This window comes from Meriones unguiculatus, chromosome 4 (assembly GCF_030254825.1).
Source record: "Meriones unguiculatus strain TT.TT164.6M chromosome 4, Bangor_MerUng_6.1, whole genome shotgun sequence".
NCBI classification, from domain to species: domain Eukaryota; kingdom Metazoa; phylum Chordata; class Mammalia; order Rodentia; family Muridae; genus Meriones; species Meriones unguiculatus.
The window spans coordinates 101,997,913-102,018,523 of record NC_083352.1 but is presented as its reverse complement, the minus strand read 5'-3'; the positions used below and the strand labels follow the sequence as shown (position 1 = coordinate 102,018,523).

At 45.6% G+C, this 20,611-nt stretch overlaps 1 protein-coding gene across 5 annotated transcripts in view; it reads right to left on the bottom strand.

The window, feature by feature from the left end:
• Positions 1-2,497: 2,497 nt before the first annotated feature.
• Dido1 (death inducer-obliterator 1) overlaps positions 2,498-20,611 on the bottom strand; it is a 54,414-nt gene continuing 36,300 nt past the window's right edge. For all 5 annotated transcript variants that reach the window (XM_021647409.2, XM_021647428.2, XM_021647399.2 and 2 more), the window contains 10 exons: positions 19,760-20,204; positions 19,483-19,642; positions 18,098-18,214; positions 17,855-17,959; positions 16,877-17,009; positions 16,128-16,656; positions 15,596-15,749; positions 15,113-15,202; positions 14,169-14,364; positions 2,498-7,122 (listed from right to left, as the gene is read on the bottom strand). In XM_021647409.2, the coding sequence (XP_021503084.1) occupies positions 3,860-7,122; positions 14,169-14,364; positions 15,113-15,202; positions 15,596-15,749; positions 16,128-16,656; positions 16,877-17,009; positions 17,855-17,959; positions 18,098-18,214; positions 19,483-19,642; positions 19,760-20,204 (5,192 nt within the window). In that variant the 3' untranslated portion in view covers positions 2,498-3,859. The remainder of the gene's footprint in view (positions 7,123-14,168; positions 14,365-15,112; positions 15,203-15,595; positions 15,750-16,127; positions 16,657-16,876; positions 17,010-17,854; positions 17,960-18,097; positions 18,215-19,482; positions 19,643-19,759; positions 20,205-20,611) is intronic.

Below are 20,611 nucleotides of genomic sequence, written 5' to 3'. Positions count from 1 at the left end.
TGTAGCTGTGTGAGCAGCCAGTCATATGAAGCCTGCACCTTGACAGGGGCCAGACCCTCTACCTCACCAGGCTTATGTGGAGCCACACACAAAGCCCTCTGCTCAGTTCTTTGTTCCCTGAAGCTTCATTTCCGGTAAGTAAATGTGTTCTGTAGTGTCACCCCTCCCTCTGAAACCAGTAGTAACACAGCAAGGCAAAACAGAGCAGGCAAGCCATTACATGGCTGTCTCCCAGGATATACTTATTTCATTTCCCATTTTCTTGATTATGAGCACCTGGGATTTTACAAACCTACAATGAGCTTTTTTTTTTTTAAACTTGTTTTACTGTAATCCAGGCTAGTCCTGAACTCTTGTCTTTCTACCTTACTCAGGTGTTCACGGGTGCTGGGATTGAAGATACACCTCACCATACCTGGTGAGCTTGTTCTGTTAACTTTTCCTGGGAAGATGTGAATGTGTGTTGGGTGAACACTGACAACAGAACAAACAGTTCTACCAGCTTGGTGGACCAATGAATTGATCAGGCCTCCTTATGACTCCAAAACAGCTGCATCACTGAAAAGTCTCATACCATGTGGATGGCAGCCTCATGGAAGCTGTACCATGGAGTCCTGCCTTCAGTTAACTACTTCCTGTATGCTCTAGTATTACACAAGACCATAAGAGAGCAAGGAGTATCAGCACCATTACTCTAGACTGACTATCCTAGTATTGCCCTGTTTAGTTGCTATGGTTACCAAACCAAGTTCATCTGTACTCTTAAGATGGCATCATGTAATGCTCAGAGGAAAAAGACGTAACACATTTTTTCTTTTTAAAGGTAGATACAAAACCACAGTACTGTTTTTGAGACAGGATGTCTATGCAATCCTGGCCTTAAACTCAGAGATCTGTCTGCTTATGAAGCATGTGCCACCAAGCCCTTCTGTAAGCAAGTTTTGGTGAATGCATAATGCTTTTGGGGAATTATCCAGTTTACTGACAAATCAAAAATAACCCAATAAACCTATGATACTGTACAATCCCAATTTTCTTAATTAAAAAAAGATAATAGTGTTATGGTTGGGTCTGAAATGTCCACCACAGGCTCAAGTGTTTGAGTACTTGTTGCCAGCTGGTGGTGCTGTTCTGGGAGCACTACCTTAAAACATTTTAAGACAGGGACCTAAGAGGTTGACATTTAACAAGTCAGGAGATGGGTACAGCCCAGCTGTGTTCCAGATCCTGAGAAATGCTGCTTGATTCACTAAATGTGACAGGACATGTCACAAGCTCTGAATCACAGCTGCTCCAGGCTCCACGATGGATGGAATCGCCCTGCAACCACCAATCAGAATCAGTCCTCCCTTCCATGTTACATTGTCACAGCAATGAGGAAAGTTAGTAATACATAAGGGTACATCAAGCATAACTAAGTCTGCTGGGTGTAAAACTGGCTGGGTGGCTGGATGTTTCCTCCACACAACAATTTCGCTAAGAGCCCTACATATGTATGCCGTTGTGGGAAGCAGGTTTGAGGTATAGTACCCACCAGCTGCCTTCCCAGTGATTGCTGCCCTTGGTATGACTTTAGCCCTCTGCCTCCTCAGCTGTGCATGTCAAGTGTTTCCTAGCCTGATCCATAGCCATTCTCTACTGCTTTCTCTGGGACAGACGCCACTGCTTCCCTGTTATTAGACTTGGTAATGGCATGTCCTGGCTGGTTTTGCAGTGCTCTAGCATGGTAGAGGGCACTACTGACACACCCCTAATGGCTCTTTTCATTTCCCCTAATCTGCCTTCTCAAGTGACAGCTTCCTCCATTTAACCCTTGCAGTAGGTTTCACAGAGCTTTGGGATAAACAGATGACATAACCCAGCCAAAACACACTTTAAAATGGGAGCTGTGGGGTAATGGTACCAGTCCCTGACCCCAGAACTTAGGAGGCTGAAGCAAGATTGCTGTGAATTTGGGGCTGTTTAGTGAGACCATCTCAAAACAACAACAAAAAAAGGTGTCATGGCTGTCAGAGGCAGCTTTGGTGAGTGAGTTACCTTCAGCCTCCAAACCCCAGGAAACACTTCAGCTGGGTGCAGGTCAGGACCATCTTGCCAAGTTCTTGCTGCACTGGGTAACTATGTGGGGATATAGTAGGTGGGTTTAGGTCCAAGTCTTTGCAGCAGGTGGCAGTCAAGGGGAGGACCACCAGAGTGGTTGCTCTACAACCAGCTCAGCTCCTTTTAAAAAGCCGGCGGTGAAGGGCTGGACTCTACTCATGGCATCCTACCTGTTCCACAGATTGCCTTCTGTGACACCTTCAGGCTTCCTGTAAGCCCATGAACCTGCAATCAGGGTTCTGCATAGGATACCAGTCAGCACATTACTCTCTGGGCCCTGATAACACAAAGCAGGCAGCATCCAATACAGGAAGTAGGGGCTGCCCGTTGTGGGTGGGATGTCTTTGCCTGCACCTGTGGTAACTAGAGGTCAAGGCTGAGTGAAGAGAGAGACAAGAACTCTGTAGATATTTATTCTACTCCAAGTAACAAAACCTATGAAGTCCTGTGTTTCAATGGACAGTGATATAACACTCTGCAATACAAAATACAATGTACAGAAATTTCTACGAAGTAAACCTAAAGAAACACACTTGATTTTATGCTGTGCATTTAAGTTAGAAAATTTTACTTTATATGTTTAAAAAACCTTCACGTCTTAATAGATGTTGAAACTGACACTTTCATGTAATTTAACCTAACGTTTGGGTTATAATAGCAAATATCCCAAATTGCTATTTTTTTCATGTCTTTTCAACTTAAAAATTTGTGCTATAAAGTGAAAAATTCTGTAGTGATGTACAATGAAATAAAAGACTCCAAAGAACAAACGAAGCTTTCTAATTCTCTATCTGAAAAAGTAAGTTTATGAAAATATAAAAGTAACTATCAAACATATTTGCACAGTCAAGTAAGGTAGCTGGCCTTCTCACAGCATCTTCAGAGGACCTGGGGCTGTGCAGCAGCAGCAGAGTAGCCTTCCTTGAAGCAGTCTGCTTCACCACCATCTTCCTCTTTTCCAGATCTGGTACAAACACTACCCCATCCCCCCTGAGAAGCTTCCAAACCCATCACCTGTCTGAGGGTCTGTGAATCTGAAGAGAACCACAAAGAGGGCAGCAATGGGCAATGCTTTTCTGATTGACTCCTATCTCCTCCCTCTGAACTGCTTTGCTTCTTTCTTTAGGCTGATAAACTTGAATATTTAAAGATAAAATGTAAGAATTTCCACTAGGACAGATTATTCCTAATTATGTTCGAGGACACTTCTAAAGTGATGCATTGTGGAGAGCCAGGCTTATTAAGAAAGCTGTTCTCCCACAGCTGCAAGCACACACCCCAGCTCGCCCCCAACAGCATTTTCCATCCAGGACAGCACTGAGAGCCCCTGGATAGGTCTGGATATATGGAAGCAGAAGCAGAGATGGCAGCACAGGGAAACCTAGCTCTAAGGTCCACTGAAATTCTCTTAAAACTTACACCAGTCAAGTTATTGGAAAAGATAACTTTATAATCTGAAAAAAAGCAATATGCTTTTGTAGACACTTTCCCATTTCTGTAATTTTAAATGGAAATATTGTTATTAAAAAAACATCAGAATTGTAAAGTTGGGAAATTTTGTAACAAACCATTATACACAAAATTACAGTAACGCCTGTAGTCCAGAATATACCCTGCACATAAGTTCATAGCTATTTCAAAACTCTTTGCTCAACACATTTTATGCACTTGGCTTTTAAAGGGTCTTTGCCAGGCTGAGCCTATATACACAATAGCTGACACAGGTCTTTGTCCACACAAGCCCTGAGTGCAATGGCCTCTAGGCCTGGGCTGTGGCAGGGCCCCCATCAGAGGGCCTGGCCTCAGGCTTCAGATCCCGAGGGCTCTCTCTGCTCTTGCTGCGGTCCTTCCGGTCCCGGCCTCGGTCCCGGTCCCTGTCTCGGGCTCTTTCCCGGTCCCTGTCTCGGTCTCTGCTCCGGGACCTGTCTCGGTCTCGCCTCCTCTCACGGTCCCGATCGCGGTTCCGGCTTCTCTCGCGGCTCCGGTCCCACTCCTTAGCCCTGTCGGCGTCTCTCTCCCGGTCCCTGTTGGAGCTCCTATCCCTGCCTTTGTCCCACTCCCGATGCCGGTCCCACTCCCGGCTCCTCTCCCAGTCTCTTTCTCGACTCCAGTTTCTGCCTCTCTCTCGCTCTCGCCTCCTATCCTCAAATGCCCGGCCCTGGCGGTTTTCCATCCCTTGGGCTTCAGGCTCGTCTAGAGGCTTTTCTTTAGGTCCTGCTTCAAACCGCTCCCTCTGTCTCCCTTCAAAAGCTGGGCTCCTATACTCATGGCCTTTGCCTTCTCGGAACTCTGATGTGGCCCACTGACCGTCCGCCTCATGTCCCTGTCCAGGCCCAGAACTGGAAGGCAGGCCAGTGGTGGGGCCTGCCTCATCCCATCGGTCCTTCCTATGCTGAGGAGGGTGGCTTGGTAGCTCCAGCAGGGGCCGAGGGAGAGGCTTCACAGGCTGTGAAGATGGGCCTTGAAAGTGAAATCGAGAAGGTGGCTGTTCATTTTTTTCAGCAAAGGGTGCGGGGCCCCTTGGTCCTCCATATGGCAGGGGTGCTGGTGCCCTCTGACCCGCAAATCGTGGTGGTGAGTTGACCATCTGCTCTTCGAACTGCTGGGGCTGACCACCCCGGGGACCAGCCATGAAACCTGGTGCTTGGCCCCTGGACCCTTCAAACTGGCCAGGATGAGTGCCCCGAGAAGTCTCAAACTGACTAGGATGGGGCCCACGTGGGCCCACAAAATGGCCAGGAGGTGGTCCCCTTTGGCCTCCAAACTGAGAGGGTGGGGGTCCTCCACGGGGCCCTTTCATCTGAGTCAGCAGTGGCCGCCTTTGGCCTCCAAATTGAAAGGGTGCCCTATTCCCCATGAACTGGGTCTGATCAGGCCCTTCACACTGAGCAGAGGCACCTGTCATCTCGTTGTATGGCGTGTCCTGGAACTCCCTTTTCTCTCCATGAGGATCCTTGCGGTCTTCATATTGGGCTGGTGCTCCTCCTCTGGGCCCACCAAGATAAGAAGGTGAGAGTCCCCTGTTGTCCCCATAGGGAGGTGGCCCATGTTGCCCAGAGAATAAAGAAGGGATTGGTGGCTTCTGGACACCAAATCTGACAGGTGGAGGGCCTCTTGATCCATCACTGTTCGGAACAATATTCTCTTCTGAAAATGAAGGGACTGGGCCCCTAGGTCCAGGGAAACTGGGGCCATGATGTCCTGACAGTCCAAAAGTACGTGGAACAGGTTCACGCTGGCCAGGAAACTGGGGCTGTGGGGCTCCTCCCCTCTGTCCAGGTAGGGGGAATGAAGTCCCCTCACCAGGCCTGGGCTGTGGCTCTCTGCTGTCATTGGTATCAGCTACTGGACTGTCACTTCTCCCAGCAGACTGAGCACCACGCGGGTCCTCATATTGGGATGAGCCAAGAGGTGTTTCCTGAGACAGAAATGTGGACCCTGAGAAAGGCTCCCTGCCTCCAGAACTAAAATTCTGTGCTTCGGGTTGCAAAGGGAAGCTGGGTGGAAAGGAGGTGCTAGGGGGTGTGGGCAGTAGCACTCTGCGGGGTGGTGCTGGCCTGGCTGTGCCATCCCCAGAAGTAGGAAGGTGGCTGCTGTCCAGGGGTAATGAAACAGAGTTTCCAGGGTGCTCACACTTCTGGGTATCATGTTCAGGTCTCAACACAGTGTTTTCACCTGGAGCCCAGGGAACAGCCATTGACTCCTTGGCTTCTGCACCCAGCCCAGGCCCCTGGACTACTGCAGTACCAGCAGGTATCTCCCTGGCAGGCAGGGTGCCTTGTGGGCCAGGTGTGCTTCCTGTGGAGGCTCTGGGAAGGGGTTCATTCTCAGTGTTTTCGGCAGCCAGCCGCCTGGCCTGCCTGGGGTCCCTATTTTGTCTTGAGTCTAAGTTGTGGTTGGCACTCAGGGCTCCCTGACCTGGGTCAGAGGCTTGTTGTTCTTGAGAGAACAGCTCTGTCTTGGCCAGGGAAGACTTGGGAGGAGGTGACATCAATGCATCTGACACAGAGAAATGTGCCATGGAGACACCCACAGCAGCCCTCTGCTGCCTAAGGGCTTCTTCTTGCTCCTCCAGCTGCCTCTTTTGCTCCTCAATCTGCTTATTCAGCTCTTCTAACATTTTCTGTTGCTCTACGAGAGAGGCATTAGAGGTATCAGTGGTAAAGTCAGCAGACCTTTCTGTGGAGCCAACTTTCACACACATCCGATTGGGAAGGTCATCAATGGTCACTTTGGCTTCTTCTAAGATGGTTTCATCTTCTGGATCATAGGCCACCTCTTCCCTCTCAGCTGTCTCAGGAACATTTTGCACATCATGGTGGCTCCCTGGCTCAGCAAGCAGGGTATGAAAGGCTTGCTCAGGGTTGTACTCTTCTTCAGGATCATAGGGCCTGTCATCTTCCTCCTCCTCCTCCAGAGCCTTGTCTTTTGAGATCTGACCAAACTGTTGAACAATTGGATCCAACAAAGGAGCTGCTGACATGGTGTCCTCCCCCTTGGCCTTGGAATCCTGATGTGGAGATAGGGTAGATCCAACAGATTCTTTAGTTAAAGGCTCAAATGATTTCTTTTTCCCAAAGAGAGTCTGCAGGATGTGTTCCAGAGGCGAAGCTGTTTTTGAAGTGGCAGAACTAACAGGGGAAGCTGTGGTGGTGGTTACTCCTGATGTGGTGGGTGCTGTAACAGTGCTGGTGGACCCTGGCTTGAGGGATGACAGTATTTTCAATACTGAGGGTTCAGGAGGAGGAGGGGGAGGAGGAGGAGGGGGTGGTGGTGGAGGAGATCCAGGGGGTGTGGTGCTGCTGATAGCTGTGTCTGAGGAATGCACATGGTACTTGGGAGGCTTCTTTTCAGATGGCAAAGCTGCAGTTACTTTGGGATAGACTGAAGTATCTATTTCTTCCTGTTGGAGTCGAGTCCGCTTTTCATCTACCTTGTCTAACTCTCCAGCACTTGAAGGACGTTTGACTTTCTGACATATTACTAACCCAAGTATTATATTTGGACGTGGTGATTCAAGACCTGGAAAACAAAACATTTATACAAATTTTAGAATTTAAGTGGAGCTTCTATCCTTTTCCAAGGAACTTCAATAGGAAGAAGAGATTCTGTAGCAAAATAAAATTCCAAGTTTGAGAAGCTTATTGAGGCAGAAGGCCGAGAGACTCCAGTCCCTCAATGTCCCAGCATACCCACCCAGTCCCAGCACTAGTAGTCTGAAAAGAGCCCATGATAGATCAGTGCCTCATCAGAAAGCAAAAGAAAAAACAAAAACAAAAATCAAACTCAAGTCATGTGTAAACCTATCCCACATCAGAATTTATACTGTCTTTCCAGTTGCTGAAATGCCAAAGCTACAGAAGAGGTGAGAAACCAACCACTAGCTGACCGGCAAGGCTGACAGTGTTTTTAAGTCTTAGCTGTGCTCTCCAGTTTGCCCCTACTGCATGCCAGGAGACAGCAGCCCCCTTTTATCTTTAACATGAGCTGCATACATTAAGTTAAATATATAAAGCTAGCAAATAGTTAGAGACTACTTAATCATTAGAGACCAATGACACATGAGCAGTACAGTGGATTTAGAGTCTGAGGTCAGAGAAAATAAAGTTCAATTTAAAATAGAATTCATTGGGCGTTCGCCATTATGAAGCTCCCACTGAGCTGTGAGTGGTGGGCACAACTGCTACCCCAGCACCGGAGAGGCAGCAGCAGCAGGACTGAATTCAGGGTCTAGCTGGGCTACTGCCTACTGCTGAAGTTTTAGTAAACATGGAGTCCTTTGCTTGAATGAAGGACAGGGTGTTTGCAAATGGTAGTAATGAACACACCCAGGGAGGAAATACTAGGGAGATTCAGGGCACATTGCTTTTAAAGGCAAGGAGTACTGTAGAACAGCGTGGCAAGCCAACTCAGGAATGCAAGCTTTCCAGTGCTGCTTCCCACTCCTGAATGGACAACAAAGAAGAGTGAAAAGATCAGGTCACAAAACTGGTAACTTGGGTTGGGGGTTGGGGGTGAGAACTGACATAGAGTACCAATGTAAAATGAAACAAGCTATCAATCTTTTCATACTATTCATTTTACTGTTATAAAAATATATTCATATTATAATCTTCAAGCAATTAAAATCACCAGCAAAAATTTTGTTACTATAAACAATTGCTTTTAGACATATTATGTAGTTAGTTCTAAGAGTATTACAATTCCTAAATTCCAGTAAGGCTTAACACACAATGGGCCGACTGGGACAGCCACTGGGAGCAGGCTACCCAGCCCCCACAGCTAGCCCTCCTCCCTCTTTCCAGGAATCTCAGCGCCAGCCCTCCTGCTTCCTAGAGGGACAAAAATGGGTATCAGAGAAAGAGCTAGGAGTCAGGAAACAAAACAAAAACAAACAAAAACCCTGGAGATCAGAGAGATCCCGTTGAACATCACATCTAAATTTCTCCACTCAGAATGTGTGGAAGGCTATCCATCAAGTTTGTTTTCTAAAGAGACATTAAGGGGGTTTTAAAACAGCAGCTGCTATTTGCTTCCCAGATACTACATGGTTTGTTAAGGTCTATAGTTTGGAATAATTGCTAAACCAGTTTTATAGCCTTTCTGGATAAATCTGTAGAAAATGGCAAAAGCTTGCAAGCTTGGGTTATGAAAACTTGTTGGAACATTTGGGCCTCAAGCTGAAGTTTTACTGAACAGCTCTAAGCCAGGCTTTTTATAATTTGATACTAGGAGGCTGGCTGGGGGCGTGAGCGGTGGGCTGTGAGGGAGGAACACAATGCTAAGGGCTGGGGGCTCTGGTGTGAAGAAGCAAGGTAGACAACATAGTGCTGACCACTAGTCCTCCACAAGAGGGACTATATTGCCTCAGTCCAGACCTCCGAAGTGCAGGTGATGGTCCCTCCACTGTAGACTCCTGCTTTAGTAGTCTTCCACTGCAACCAATACCCAAAAGGAGGTCCAGGGTATTCATTAAGAATAAATGTGCCCCAACACAGCAGGATGCTCCAGCACCTACAGTAAGCTGGTAGTACGTTAGTGTTGATTTTCTGCTAGTTTTGAGCACAGCAGGCTGCCTAGAATGGCATCTTTGTAGTAGTTGTTTCTAACCACCCAGCCATCATGTGCATACTACAGGGTTCCACAGGCTGGTCCATGTTCTCTAAATTTATGCCTAACCTCCTCAGAATGCACAGCCCCATTCTGAAACAATCGTCATTGCCTGACTTGTGTATGCAAACTACTACGTAAATATCTGTAAGGTATGGTGGCTGGTTCATATGTATTATCCACTTAGGAGTCTGAGGGCAGGAGGATCTTCATCAGTTCAAGGCCAATTTAGACTATATGGTGACTTCCAGGCTAGCCTGGGCCAAAACCAAAACAAGAAACAAACCAAAAAACCAAAACAAAAAAGCCCACCCCAAATCCAACTGTAGCTAGCACCCTGGAAGCAGCTTCATCTTGTGAACAATCAAAATTCAATTATTCGTCTTGGGCCTTGGAAGTATCTTCACTGAGGAGGACATGTCCCAGTTAATGATGCTGTTCCATTGTGTATGCAAGATGTGATATATAGGAAATATCAATGAAGGTCAAAGGACCCAAGTCCCCGTCTCTACCCCACACCTGGAAGAAGAGCAGTGGAGGTCCAGGTTTCTTGGGGTCCACTTTCCAGGCTTGCTGCATTTTGTCAACCATCAGGTTAAGAGTTCAGTGTGGAGTGTATGGCATGAGAAGCAATGGTCACCCCAGCTTCAGTACAGATGGGAGATCCACAAGAGCCAGCCACTAGACAGGTTGGCAGTTACTTACCACCCTCTTTTGGGGCTCTTATGAGGAGAAACAATGGGAGACTGACATACCAGATGCAGTTAAAATGTGCTGTCCTACTTCTACAAAGGATACGTTGTTTAGTGCCGTTTCATGTGTATGAGAGCAAGCCCTTTAAGCTCCTTGTCTGTTCCCATTTTCAAGGTGCAAATGTCTAGCCTTTGGAGACAGGGATATCAGACAGGAACAGAAAAACCAGAAAAGGGTGCAACTGGAAAGGTGTGCTGGTTAATTTCTTGGGATGTGTCCAGATGTGTCAGCAACAACTGCAAGGTGTAGCTGAAGACAAGCACCTGCTTCTACAGATAGAGGCGGTGCTGAGACCTGTGTACATGCTAGATTCCTGTTTATCAACAGAATCCCAAAGCTGACTCCTGTTGACCTCATACCTGTCAAATTGACCTCTATCCCCAAATCTAACAGTATGTTTAACATGTTCAAAGACGAAAACCCTTTTATGGTCTGAATCTGTCAAAACAGAATGTTCATACCTGCTGGATCAGAAACTATGTGGAGACTTTAGTTATGACTTGGACATACTTGGCAAATGAGGGGAACTGTATACTTCCCCACCCACTTAGCACACACACACTCATGCACATGTCTTTCCTTGACTCTGAAACTCTAAGACCAGGGTAAAGCCACTGCACCCAGTGTATGCTTGGGGTAACAAGGGCGCTGTCCATCTTCTTCCAGGTGCCCAAGAACAAAGGACATTATGAAGCATGCCAGTCTGCATGCCCTCTGCTGTGTACCACCTGGCAGGACACTGGGAGCCCCTGTACTACCAGAAGAGAGTTATGCTGGCTTACAAGGAGCAGAGGCAAACCTAGGGCAAGTGGCCGTAGCTACCACATGGTTCCAAGTCAAACAAACAATGACCAGTTTCCATGACATATTTTTATTGATGTAGATCGACAAAGTAGTACATTCCATTCAATACTGTATTTGACTTTGATTACAGTTTCTGTGCAAAGCTTTGATACATACACAAGAAAACTGAGTGCTTACCTGTTAATGTTTCAAAGCATAGAACTTTCCAGCTAATTGAATTGTTTAAAGTAAACACAAGGACAGTGGAGTTGACACTCCATGAGGAATGCTTTCTATGTACAGACACATGCCCTTTCCCTCAGAGCACCTGAGGATGGATTGGGGGAAGAGACTGGTTGCATCCTGAGTGAAGTGGGGAGTACAACAGGCACTGACATCAAAATGAAGCTCCCTTGGTTTCTCCAACCCAGCAGTGGGCCCTGATGAATATGAAGTGGTACATGGATTTTGGACTCAGTGCTGTCAGGGCCCAGCAGAAGGGATGGGCTTCCTGTAACTAGTCTTGCTCCCCTAAGGCCACAAGTTGCCTGAGATCCTGTTGGTGGCTTAAGATAGCATCTAAACTAATGTGGAGAGGACGGACAGCAGGGTCAGAGTGACCTAGACTTTCTAGCTGTCCTCTGAATTATCCATTCTAGGTATAAACATCAGTGTCCGACAGAATAAGACCAGACAGCATTTTTGTGGATAATCATTATAAAAAGCACAAGGGCATTAGAAAACCCAGCAGCTCAGAATGCACTGACTGGGTCTGTGAACAACACATATTAGGACTAGAACCAAATGCTAGCAGGGGGTGTCCTGAGGGTGTGGCCTTCCTTCAGCATAAGAAAAACTGATTTCAAGAGGCCATTATCAGAAACTACTTGGCTCTGAGTTCACATGGAGAGGACTGTGGCTCCATGTGTAGAAACTGAGGCACAGAAACAAGTGGGTCTCTTTCCGGCAAGATCCTATCTACTCCCATCATGCTCCTTTGCACGCACACTATATGGAACTACTCTACTTGGGCATAGCAGGATATTCTACCTGCTGGGACAGCAGCTCAAAGCTAGAGCTTCACTACTGTCAGTGTAAAGTCAGAGCCTTTACACTGAGAGAGAAAGGCTTTAGGTACATAGACCCAAGCTCCAGTAATTTCCTAGGTATGTGCACTGCCCCCAGCTTGTTGGGTAGCTGGTACTCAGATGGGGCCACAGGTCAGCTCAGGAGACAGAACTACCACCTATAGATGGCACAAGGTATCCGGGGCTTCTGTGACGATTAGGTGCTAAGAGGACAGGAAAAACCAAGCCAGGAAAAAGGCTCTAGCCTAGCCTTACACACATACAGTACACACAAGCATAATGACAAACACACACACACCCCCACACCTAGAAAATGCCAAGTCAAGCCATTAGTACATAAGGCAGGTCCAGTCCAGCCACAAGCCTGGCCTGGGCCAAGGCTGTTTGCACTGACAGTGTGCAAATACCACACAAGTAATTGTGACATTATCATTAAAAAGTACTTCAGTCCTATAGTCCAATGTGTATGGGGATCTGCCTATCTTTGGATTGTTCCTTCTGTATCATGGCCTCAGCAAGTGTGCCCTCTACTGGGCCAGCCACTGCACATGAGTCTGGGTTGTGAGTGGCCATCACTTAGTGGAACACAGTAAGCCAGGACCCAACCTCTGTAATTTTGGAAGCACAGTGTGACTTGCCCTTTCCCAGTTGGCTATCCAACAAACCTGCACCCAGATGACCACAATGTATGTGTTATTCCTCTGGTGGTATCCCTTCCTGGCACTGGCCACTGGGAACCTCCTCCAAGTCCTATTTGGTTAAGGGTCCCATGAACCCTGACACCCATGTACTTTGCAGGCTTCTCAACACTCCAGTCTGTCCTCATTTGGCAATGCTGAGATGAAGATGGGATAGAGAATATGAAGGATGAAGGGCTGCTTTTGTTTATAAGCAAACAGGAGGCAAGGGATCTAACTCACATTTCTGCAATTAAAGGTGTGCTTTTCCACCTGAAGGGAGGTACCCAAGGGGCAATACTTGTCCTCACTACAGGCACCATTCGTGGACATTTACTCCTACCCGCCAGCTGAGACACATCTAAGTGACCGGCCGCTCTTCACACAGACAGGTGCCAAGGGTCAGCTTCTGGATCTTCACTTCCAGGAGAGCTGGATACCTTTTCCCCCATGGTCATGAGTATGCTGAACAGAGCTCTTCACATGGCTGTCATCAAGCACTTCCAGGACACCTTCTGCCACCCAGACGGTGGCTTTTTAGCTTTTTTGTTTGTTTCCTTGTTTGTTTGTTTTTTTATCCCTAATATGGCTTCGCAGAACACATGAATGCACTTTGCTTTTGAAATGTGCTGGGGACTAAAATCATTTACTGAGCACACTCAGTAACACTTAACCTAGCATTATGACACCAAGCAACATAATACCTTAATGTGCACATATTTTGAAACTACAGGCACAGGTAAACCCATGCCATAAACTAGGAGCAAGCTGTAGTTGGCAGAGGACTGTGCTTGGGGCAATGGGCTTGGGTCTTCAGTATCCCAGCCAGTTTATGTGTAGTTGTGGGGCTTGGAACATTCAACAGCTACCTGTATGACAGCACATTAAAGAATATTTTGCACATGTTAAACCCACTGGCTTTTAGGGAAGACTAATCCTCTGGGGACATGTCCAAAGAGACCATTTTAGGCACCTAGTGCCAATTCCCTAATTGAAGCCATGAAAACTCCTTGAAGGTGCTTAGCAGAGCCACACACCACGGGACTAGGCCCCTCAGTGTCATCTGAACCCCAGCTAGTGTTTCTTTATATATATATATATATATTCTACTAAGCAATACTTCTAAAGGAAAGATAAAATAGTTTGCAAAAAAAGGAAGAATTTACTACAATACATGCAGTGACTAAAAGGCACTGGATCCTTCTCTATGGCACTGTTAATAGACCACTCAGGAATCAAGTCCTGTAGAAAAGCACCTTGGAATGAAAGAGGCCAGCCCACTTTGAGCAGAGTGGCAGCAGTAATAACTTTCTTTCTGGAGTAGAAGGTACCCCTGGATCTAGGGCAAGCCCTATCTTTCCTCTCTAGGTCTGGTCCTAGGTCCTCACATTTGAACAGCTCCCTGGTCTGAGGCAGCAAACAATTTGGTTGTAAGCAGTGAGTCAATTTTATGTTAGCTGTGATACTTTTAGAGCTATGTGCTTACATTTCAGAGAACAGTGTCTCCTGCCATGCATGGTTCCACGGTTGTCCTAATCTAGTTCCTGGGAGTTTGGGCCAGGAGGCAGATGTCCCTGTAACAACCTAGGAGGACTGTGTCAGAGGACTGTACGGAGATTAGCTGGACCTAATCACCTCCCAGAAACTGGGTGCTTACCTGGGCCCTCAAAGGGCAAGAGTTTGGATGGTACAGGGTCCTTAGCACTCAGTGGAATCAGGTACAGGTCCTTGACATGCCTGTTGTTATTAGCTACAACCCCAAAGCGGCCACGGCTGCTAAAATAGGAGTAGAGAGAGATGTAGGCAACTTCTTCCTCCTCTGTGGCAGGATGGAAGCGAATCAGACAGAGCTCCTGTAAGGCAAACAGAGCACAAGAAAACATGCTCAACCCTCCTTCAGATGCAGATCTAAGGTACAATGTCTAACAATTCTGACCTGACTGTCACAGTCCTATTGCTTGTTCATTAACGCAAACAAAGCATAAAGAACACAGGTTCCAGTTAGACTACTAGGCTGAAACCAATCCCAAAATTCTCAGTAATTATGTACAGTTGTCAGCTTAGGCATGTCTGACACCAAGAAAGTTTTCACTATTCCTTTAATGACACAGGATCACAGCAGACCGGACAGAGCATCAACAGGTGCCATCTGGTTATCTCCACACTAAGAAGGCAGTATATATGGTTTACCCACTCTTCTGAGCCTGGTACACTTTCAAAAAATAAGAAACCTCACACACATCACCTGAAGCTGACCTAAGGGATTTTTTAGAAGTCAAAGCTTGCATGTGAGCTAAGACTATGTCTGAGCCAGGATGCCTCCAAGTTCCTACCTTCTTTTCCCTTAGTCATGAAAGAGGGAAGCAAAGCCTGTGTATTTACTAAAATCTGAATGCACTAACATCATTAGGATAAATTAAACAAACACCTATCACTATTAGTCAAGTATACCGTCACATCTTAGTACTTGTAAACATTTTCCACATCCAGTAAGCTAGAAGCTGGTTACAAGCCTTAGCCCAACAAAATGTAAAATTAAAAAATAAAAAGTTTAAGCAAACACTCTCCCACTGTTGCACAGACCATACTGTGTGCAGGTACCTTGGACACCGATGACTTCAGCTTGCCGACATAATCCCAAACTGTCTTTGGAGCAATCCTTCCACCGATGTGGATGGTGTCTGGCAAATCCTACACCAGAAGAGCATGCAGTTAACACCAGAGCTGCAATCTTTAGAGACTGACACAATAGTCCCCAAAGAGCAGACCATACAACAAAACTGTAACTTAAGAAAAGTGTCAGCTAATACCAGGGTGGGAAGGTAACCACATTACTTTCAAGGATATTACGTTCAGAAGCTGAAGCAGGTCAAATATGTGGAAACACCTAAGCAAAGAACTGGGATGCCTGATTTCTGGTCCACATTTCTGCTTCTAGCAATACCACATAACCTGCTGCCACACCACATCAGGACAGCACAAATCTGAATCCTTCTCAAGACAGATAGACACAGACACACACGTACACACGCATACAGACAGGGAATGCGAGAGGAGGAGGGGAAAGGACTTCTTGGCTCTAACCTCACTGAGATAATCCAAACACCCAGAGACAGGATATGCCTTAGTGACAAATTTCGCTACACTCTGCATATTAATAAATCCTTTCCAAATCGTGCTGAGTCGAGACAAAAAGAGGGTTGTATCTCCTTCTGGTGGGGATCGTGATTCTGAAATGCTGTAAAACCAAACCACAAAAAAGTATTAATTTCTTTTTGTAGAAAGGATATTTCAAACTATGGTGACTTCATATTTAGGAGCAAAAAAGAATCCCAAGGTTGGTGGGTTCCTCTTACCAAGCAACTATTTAAGTCATAATAACTTAGATATGTGGCTAAGAAAATAAGTTAAACAAATTGAAATGGCCATTAAGTTAAAAACTTTGTATTCAAGACCTGAATGACACCTCTGAATGACACCTAAATATTAACTAGGCATCCAAGAAATGGAGCATTTTCAGGACACTAAAGATTTTTCAGGTTTGATAACCCAATCACTAGCTTCCCTTGTTAAGGCAAGAGTTGAGGTTTGCTCAGACCCCATCCTAAAAACACACCTTGTATTTGGTGATGGTGGTACTGACAGGTATCTTGGGTCAGGAGAGGAGGACGGCTTAGCCAATATGGACTTGGGCACCACTGCAGGAGTCAAAGCAGGCTTTAGCATGTCCATTTTGGTTTCTGATGTCTGGGTGTTGTCCAGGTGGGCTGCCATGGAGGCTGTGACCGTACATGACCCACTCAGAGCAGTCCTGGGGTCTCGACCACATACTGTGACTGTGGTGACCACCCCACTCCCACCAGAGACAGAACAGGGAGAGAGGCCATCCAGTGATGAGGGCTCGGAGTGGCCATCACCCAAAGGTGCAGGGAAACACTTTCTCTCCTGGTTCAGACTAGATATACTCTCCAGGTCTGGGTCAGAGGCGTTTTCAGGCAGTGTCTCTGCAATTCCTTCATCAGCAGTGTTAGAAACTGGATCAGATGGAGAGCTGTCATGCCTGGGTTTCAAGTCTTCTTTCTTAGCAGAAGCTGAAAGCTTTTGCTTTTTAGGAGCTGGTTCATCCTCTGATGATGGAACCTGACCTGAACAGTATGAGGTGTGAGGAAGACACATTCAACAGCACAGCTCAATCATGTGTAGAGAATAACTTATGTTAATAAAAACACAATTACTGAAGCTACATAAGCATCAGAAAGCTACTGTCTAAACGTAGCTTGAATACAGCTACCTTTAGAAGAGCAATTTTAAACAAAACCAAGTTCTATCCCATTTCCAAAGTTTCAGCCCCTAAATTATACTCACCTGTACAGATTTTACAGTTTAAATCAAAAAGATGGGCCCGATGCTGGCTTGTTGTGTCCTTTAGCATGCTGCTGAAGACATCGAGAAGCGGTGCTGTGCTCTTTTCAGGGGCAGCTCGCACTGACTCTTGTTCCTACAAGTGAAATGAAAGTAGGTCTTGCCTTTGTTGTTTTCTTCAGACAATGTCCAGCAATGACCTAAAACTCCTGATCCTCCTGCTTCCATCTAGATCAGTGGTTCTCAATCTTCCTAATGTTGTGACCCTTTAACACAGTTCATGTTGTGGTAACCCCCAATCATAAAATTATTTTTGTTGCTACTTCATAACTGTAATTTTCCTAATGTTTTGACTTGTAAGCATTTGATATGCAAGATATCTAATATGAGAACCCTATGAAAGGGTCGTTTGACCCCAACAGGTCAAACGACCTGTCGTCTCAACCCACAGGTTAAAAACCACTGATCAAGAAACAGGAAGTGCCAACACATAGTTCAAGTAAGTGATTTTTCTAAATCCAATCCATCTCCAAGTTAATAGAGCAAACGATGAAAAACAAATAGAGAGCCAGGCATGGTGGGGTGGTGGATGTCTTTAGGCCCAGTACTCAGGAGGAAGAGGCAGGTGGATCTCTGAGCTCAAGACCAGCCAGATCTACAGAGCAAGTTCCAAGACAGTCAGAGCTAGCCAGAAAAACCTCTTTTTTTTTGAGAAAGCACTAAACCAAGCGTGATGGACCAGTCTTTAATGCCAAAATTCCAGAGGTGAAAATGAAAAGTTTTAGGCCAGACTAAGCTAGAGAGCCTGTCTTAATTAAAACAAAAGGAAAGAAATCCCTATTATCCCAATGAATACACACAGTGCCACCATGCACACATACACTTGTTCAAAGGTCAGTGATGTTCTCAGAGACTTAAGGAATGTGAAAGCAGGCAGATGTTAGCTTTGGTCTCTGCAAACTAAAGACTTCAAACGCTTACTTCTGAATCTGACACCGGTGGAGAATCTTCCATGTCAGGAATAGTTTCTGGCTTAGCAGTGTTCTTCTTGCTTTCATTAAGCAACTTAGTCCTGGACTCTATCACCTACAAGAAGGACAAAAACAAAGCCTTGGGTTCTAGGTAGAAAGAATATCTATCCACCCTACAATTAGATTATTACTTGACTTCTAGAAAAATGAAAAATCTCCAGGGCACCAGGCAGCCATCCTCCTTAGCACTTACAGATTTTGTGGGCTTCTCTGTCCACATGGAAAGCTCTTTAGACACAAGTTCTTCAGGCTTCATCCTCACAAGTTTTGCCAAGGAGATTTCTTCTCGAAGAACACGATGAAAGAGGCCCTATTAAAAAAAGAAAAAGGCACCTTTCATTTCCTCATTCATAAATGTTTAGTGATATTGATTATTCTGGATCAATATGAAGAAACAAAGTAGCACAATGGGAATCAGATAAACCCTGAATAAGACTGAACCACACACAGTGCAGAAGTACACCTTCAACCCACTGTGTAGCAGCATTTCTGGAGTAGGTAGTATTGGCCAGCTGTGAGACAAATTCAAGGCCATCCAAAGATTCTATGCATTCTCAGGATCACATATCATGAATTCAACTTGAAATATAGGTTAAAAAGTTTGAAGCCAGGTTAAGTGATATACCCCCATAATTTCAGCACCTGGGAAGCAGAAGCACAAGAGTCTGCCTGAAAAACAGGAGTTAAAGGACAGACCATACAGCCCTTTTATCTTAGCACTGAAGTCTGTGATTGAGGTCAGCCAGAGACACAGTGAGACCCTGACCCTGACCACCACACACAAAAAGTTAGAAATAAAGGCAGGAATAGACCACTTCTAGGAGATGCAGCCAAAGCATGGGGGTTCTAAAACATGGGGGTTTGGAGAGTGGTGTTCAGAGTCAATAGAAGACTTGAACAAGTCCCAGAAACAAAAAGAAGGGGAGGTATCCAGCTAGCATGGTTAAGTACCTTAAGAGGTGGCACATATAATTGGCTAAGGAAGAAAGCTTAGGGAGAAAAGGTTGCTTGAACCTTTAATCCCAAAACTTGCTAGAGGCAGAAACAAGAGGATCACCTAACAATGAAGGCAGCCTGGTCTATAAGATGATCCTACCTTACCCCCACCCCCCCCCCAAAAAAAGAAAAAGTTACATCAGACATCACTGAAAATTGGGATGAAAACTTTTTAGGTCAGTGGGCAGTGATTTCTTAGCAAAATCTAAGCTAATCTAGTAAAATGGGAAAAGAGGGGTTATAAAAGCTAATAATGCTAGTTCTGGCAGGGATGACGACCTGCAAAGATGACAGAAAGGATGCATACATCTCCAAATGGCAGACAGGTGGTGGTGGCAAATGCCTTTAATCCCAGTTCTTGTGAGGCAGAGGCAGGTAGATCTCTGTGAGATTGAGGTCAGCCTGGTCTACAGAGAGTTCCAGGACAGCCAAAGCTTCACAGAGAAACCCTGTCTCAAAAACCAAAAAACAAACGAACATCTCTAAATACTGTTTGATATATCATTGTGAAGCTAACAGAAATGAAGGTGAAGGTCTATCCTGGGTCAAGAAATCCCATCATCTAGTTGGAGGCACACAGACCTGATTCTTAGGATCCTTAAGGTTGAACATGATGCTGCGATATTTGCTCTTATAGCGATTATCAGTAACCTGGAACAAGTTAAACATCTCCTTCTCAATGTGGAGGGCAATTTTTCCTACTTCATTTTCTGTCATTATTAAGTCATCGCTGTCATTGACTCTGAATAGAATGAAAAGAGGGATTATATAAATCAGGGGGCACTTGCCTAATGGGGAATTCCAGAATACTATCATCAATGATACATCTGTGAAAGGTATGACATATACAATGGCCCACCTTTTCCACAAAATCTCTTTTAAGGAGCGCCTTATGTTTTGCCGAATTTGCGAATTGGGCTGTGATGGAGCTTGACTCACAGGCCCAAGGCGTCCCGGGGCTGGAGCAGATGCAGGGACATTGGCAGACATTGGCTTCCTGACAGCTCCCACCCCAGCAACAGAGCCAGGCAATTTTTTGGAAGCAGCTGCTACAGGTGTTGGTCCTGCCTGCCTGGCAGAAGTGCTTGATGGGGTGGCTGAGGGCCACGGCCTCTTGGGGATGGTGCCCTTGAAGCCTGAGGGCAGCTTCTTAATGGCTGGTTTGGCTCCTGCCATGTTAGCATAAGGAGGAAGCTTCTTTGGAACGAGATTTCTAGGTGAAGTCTGTCTGCCCACCAAGGAGCCTGGAGGAACTGTTTTCTTTGGGACTGCTCTGTCCTCGATTCTCCTGTCGTCTTTCGTGGCTAGAAAGCAGAATGCAAACAAGAGTGAGGTATGGGCAAAACATACAAAATCGCAAATTGACATTACACCATGTCTACCCTGGAAATAGCCAATACAACTGAGCAGTTAAAACCAGTCATGTTTGCAGATTTTTAAACACTCAAAGCTCAGAAAGGCTTTTGTCATAGTATTTTACGGTAGTTACTCTTTATTTCAGAAAGAAAAAGCTTTCATGTATTATTACATGAAGCCTTTTACTTCAAACAAGCCAATTATCAAAGGCTCCAATTAGTCACTAGCTAAACTGTAAAACTAATGAACAAACTTGCCATAAAAATAGGGTAGATTTACAGGATAATTTTCATTAACAAGTTAAGGTGTTTTTGCGTGACCTTAAATATTTCTTTTCAAAAAGGGGAGAAAAAAA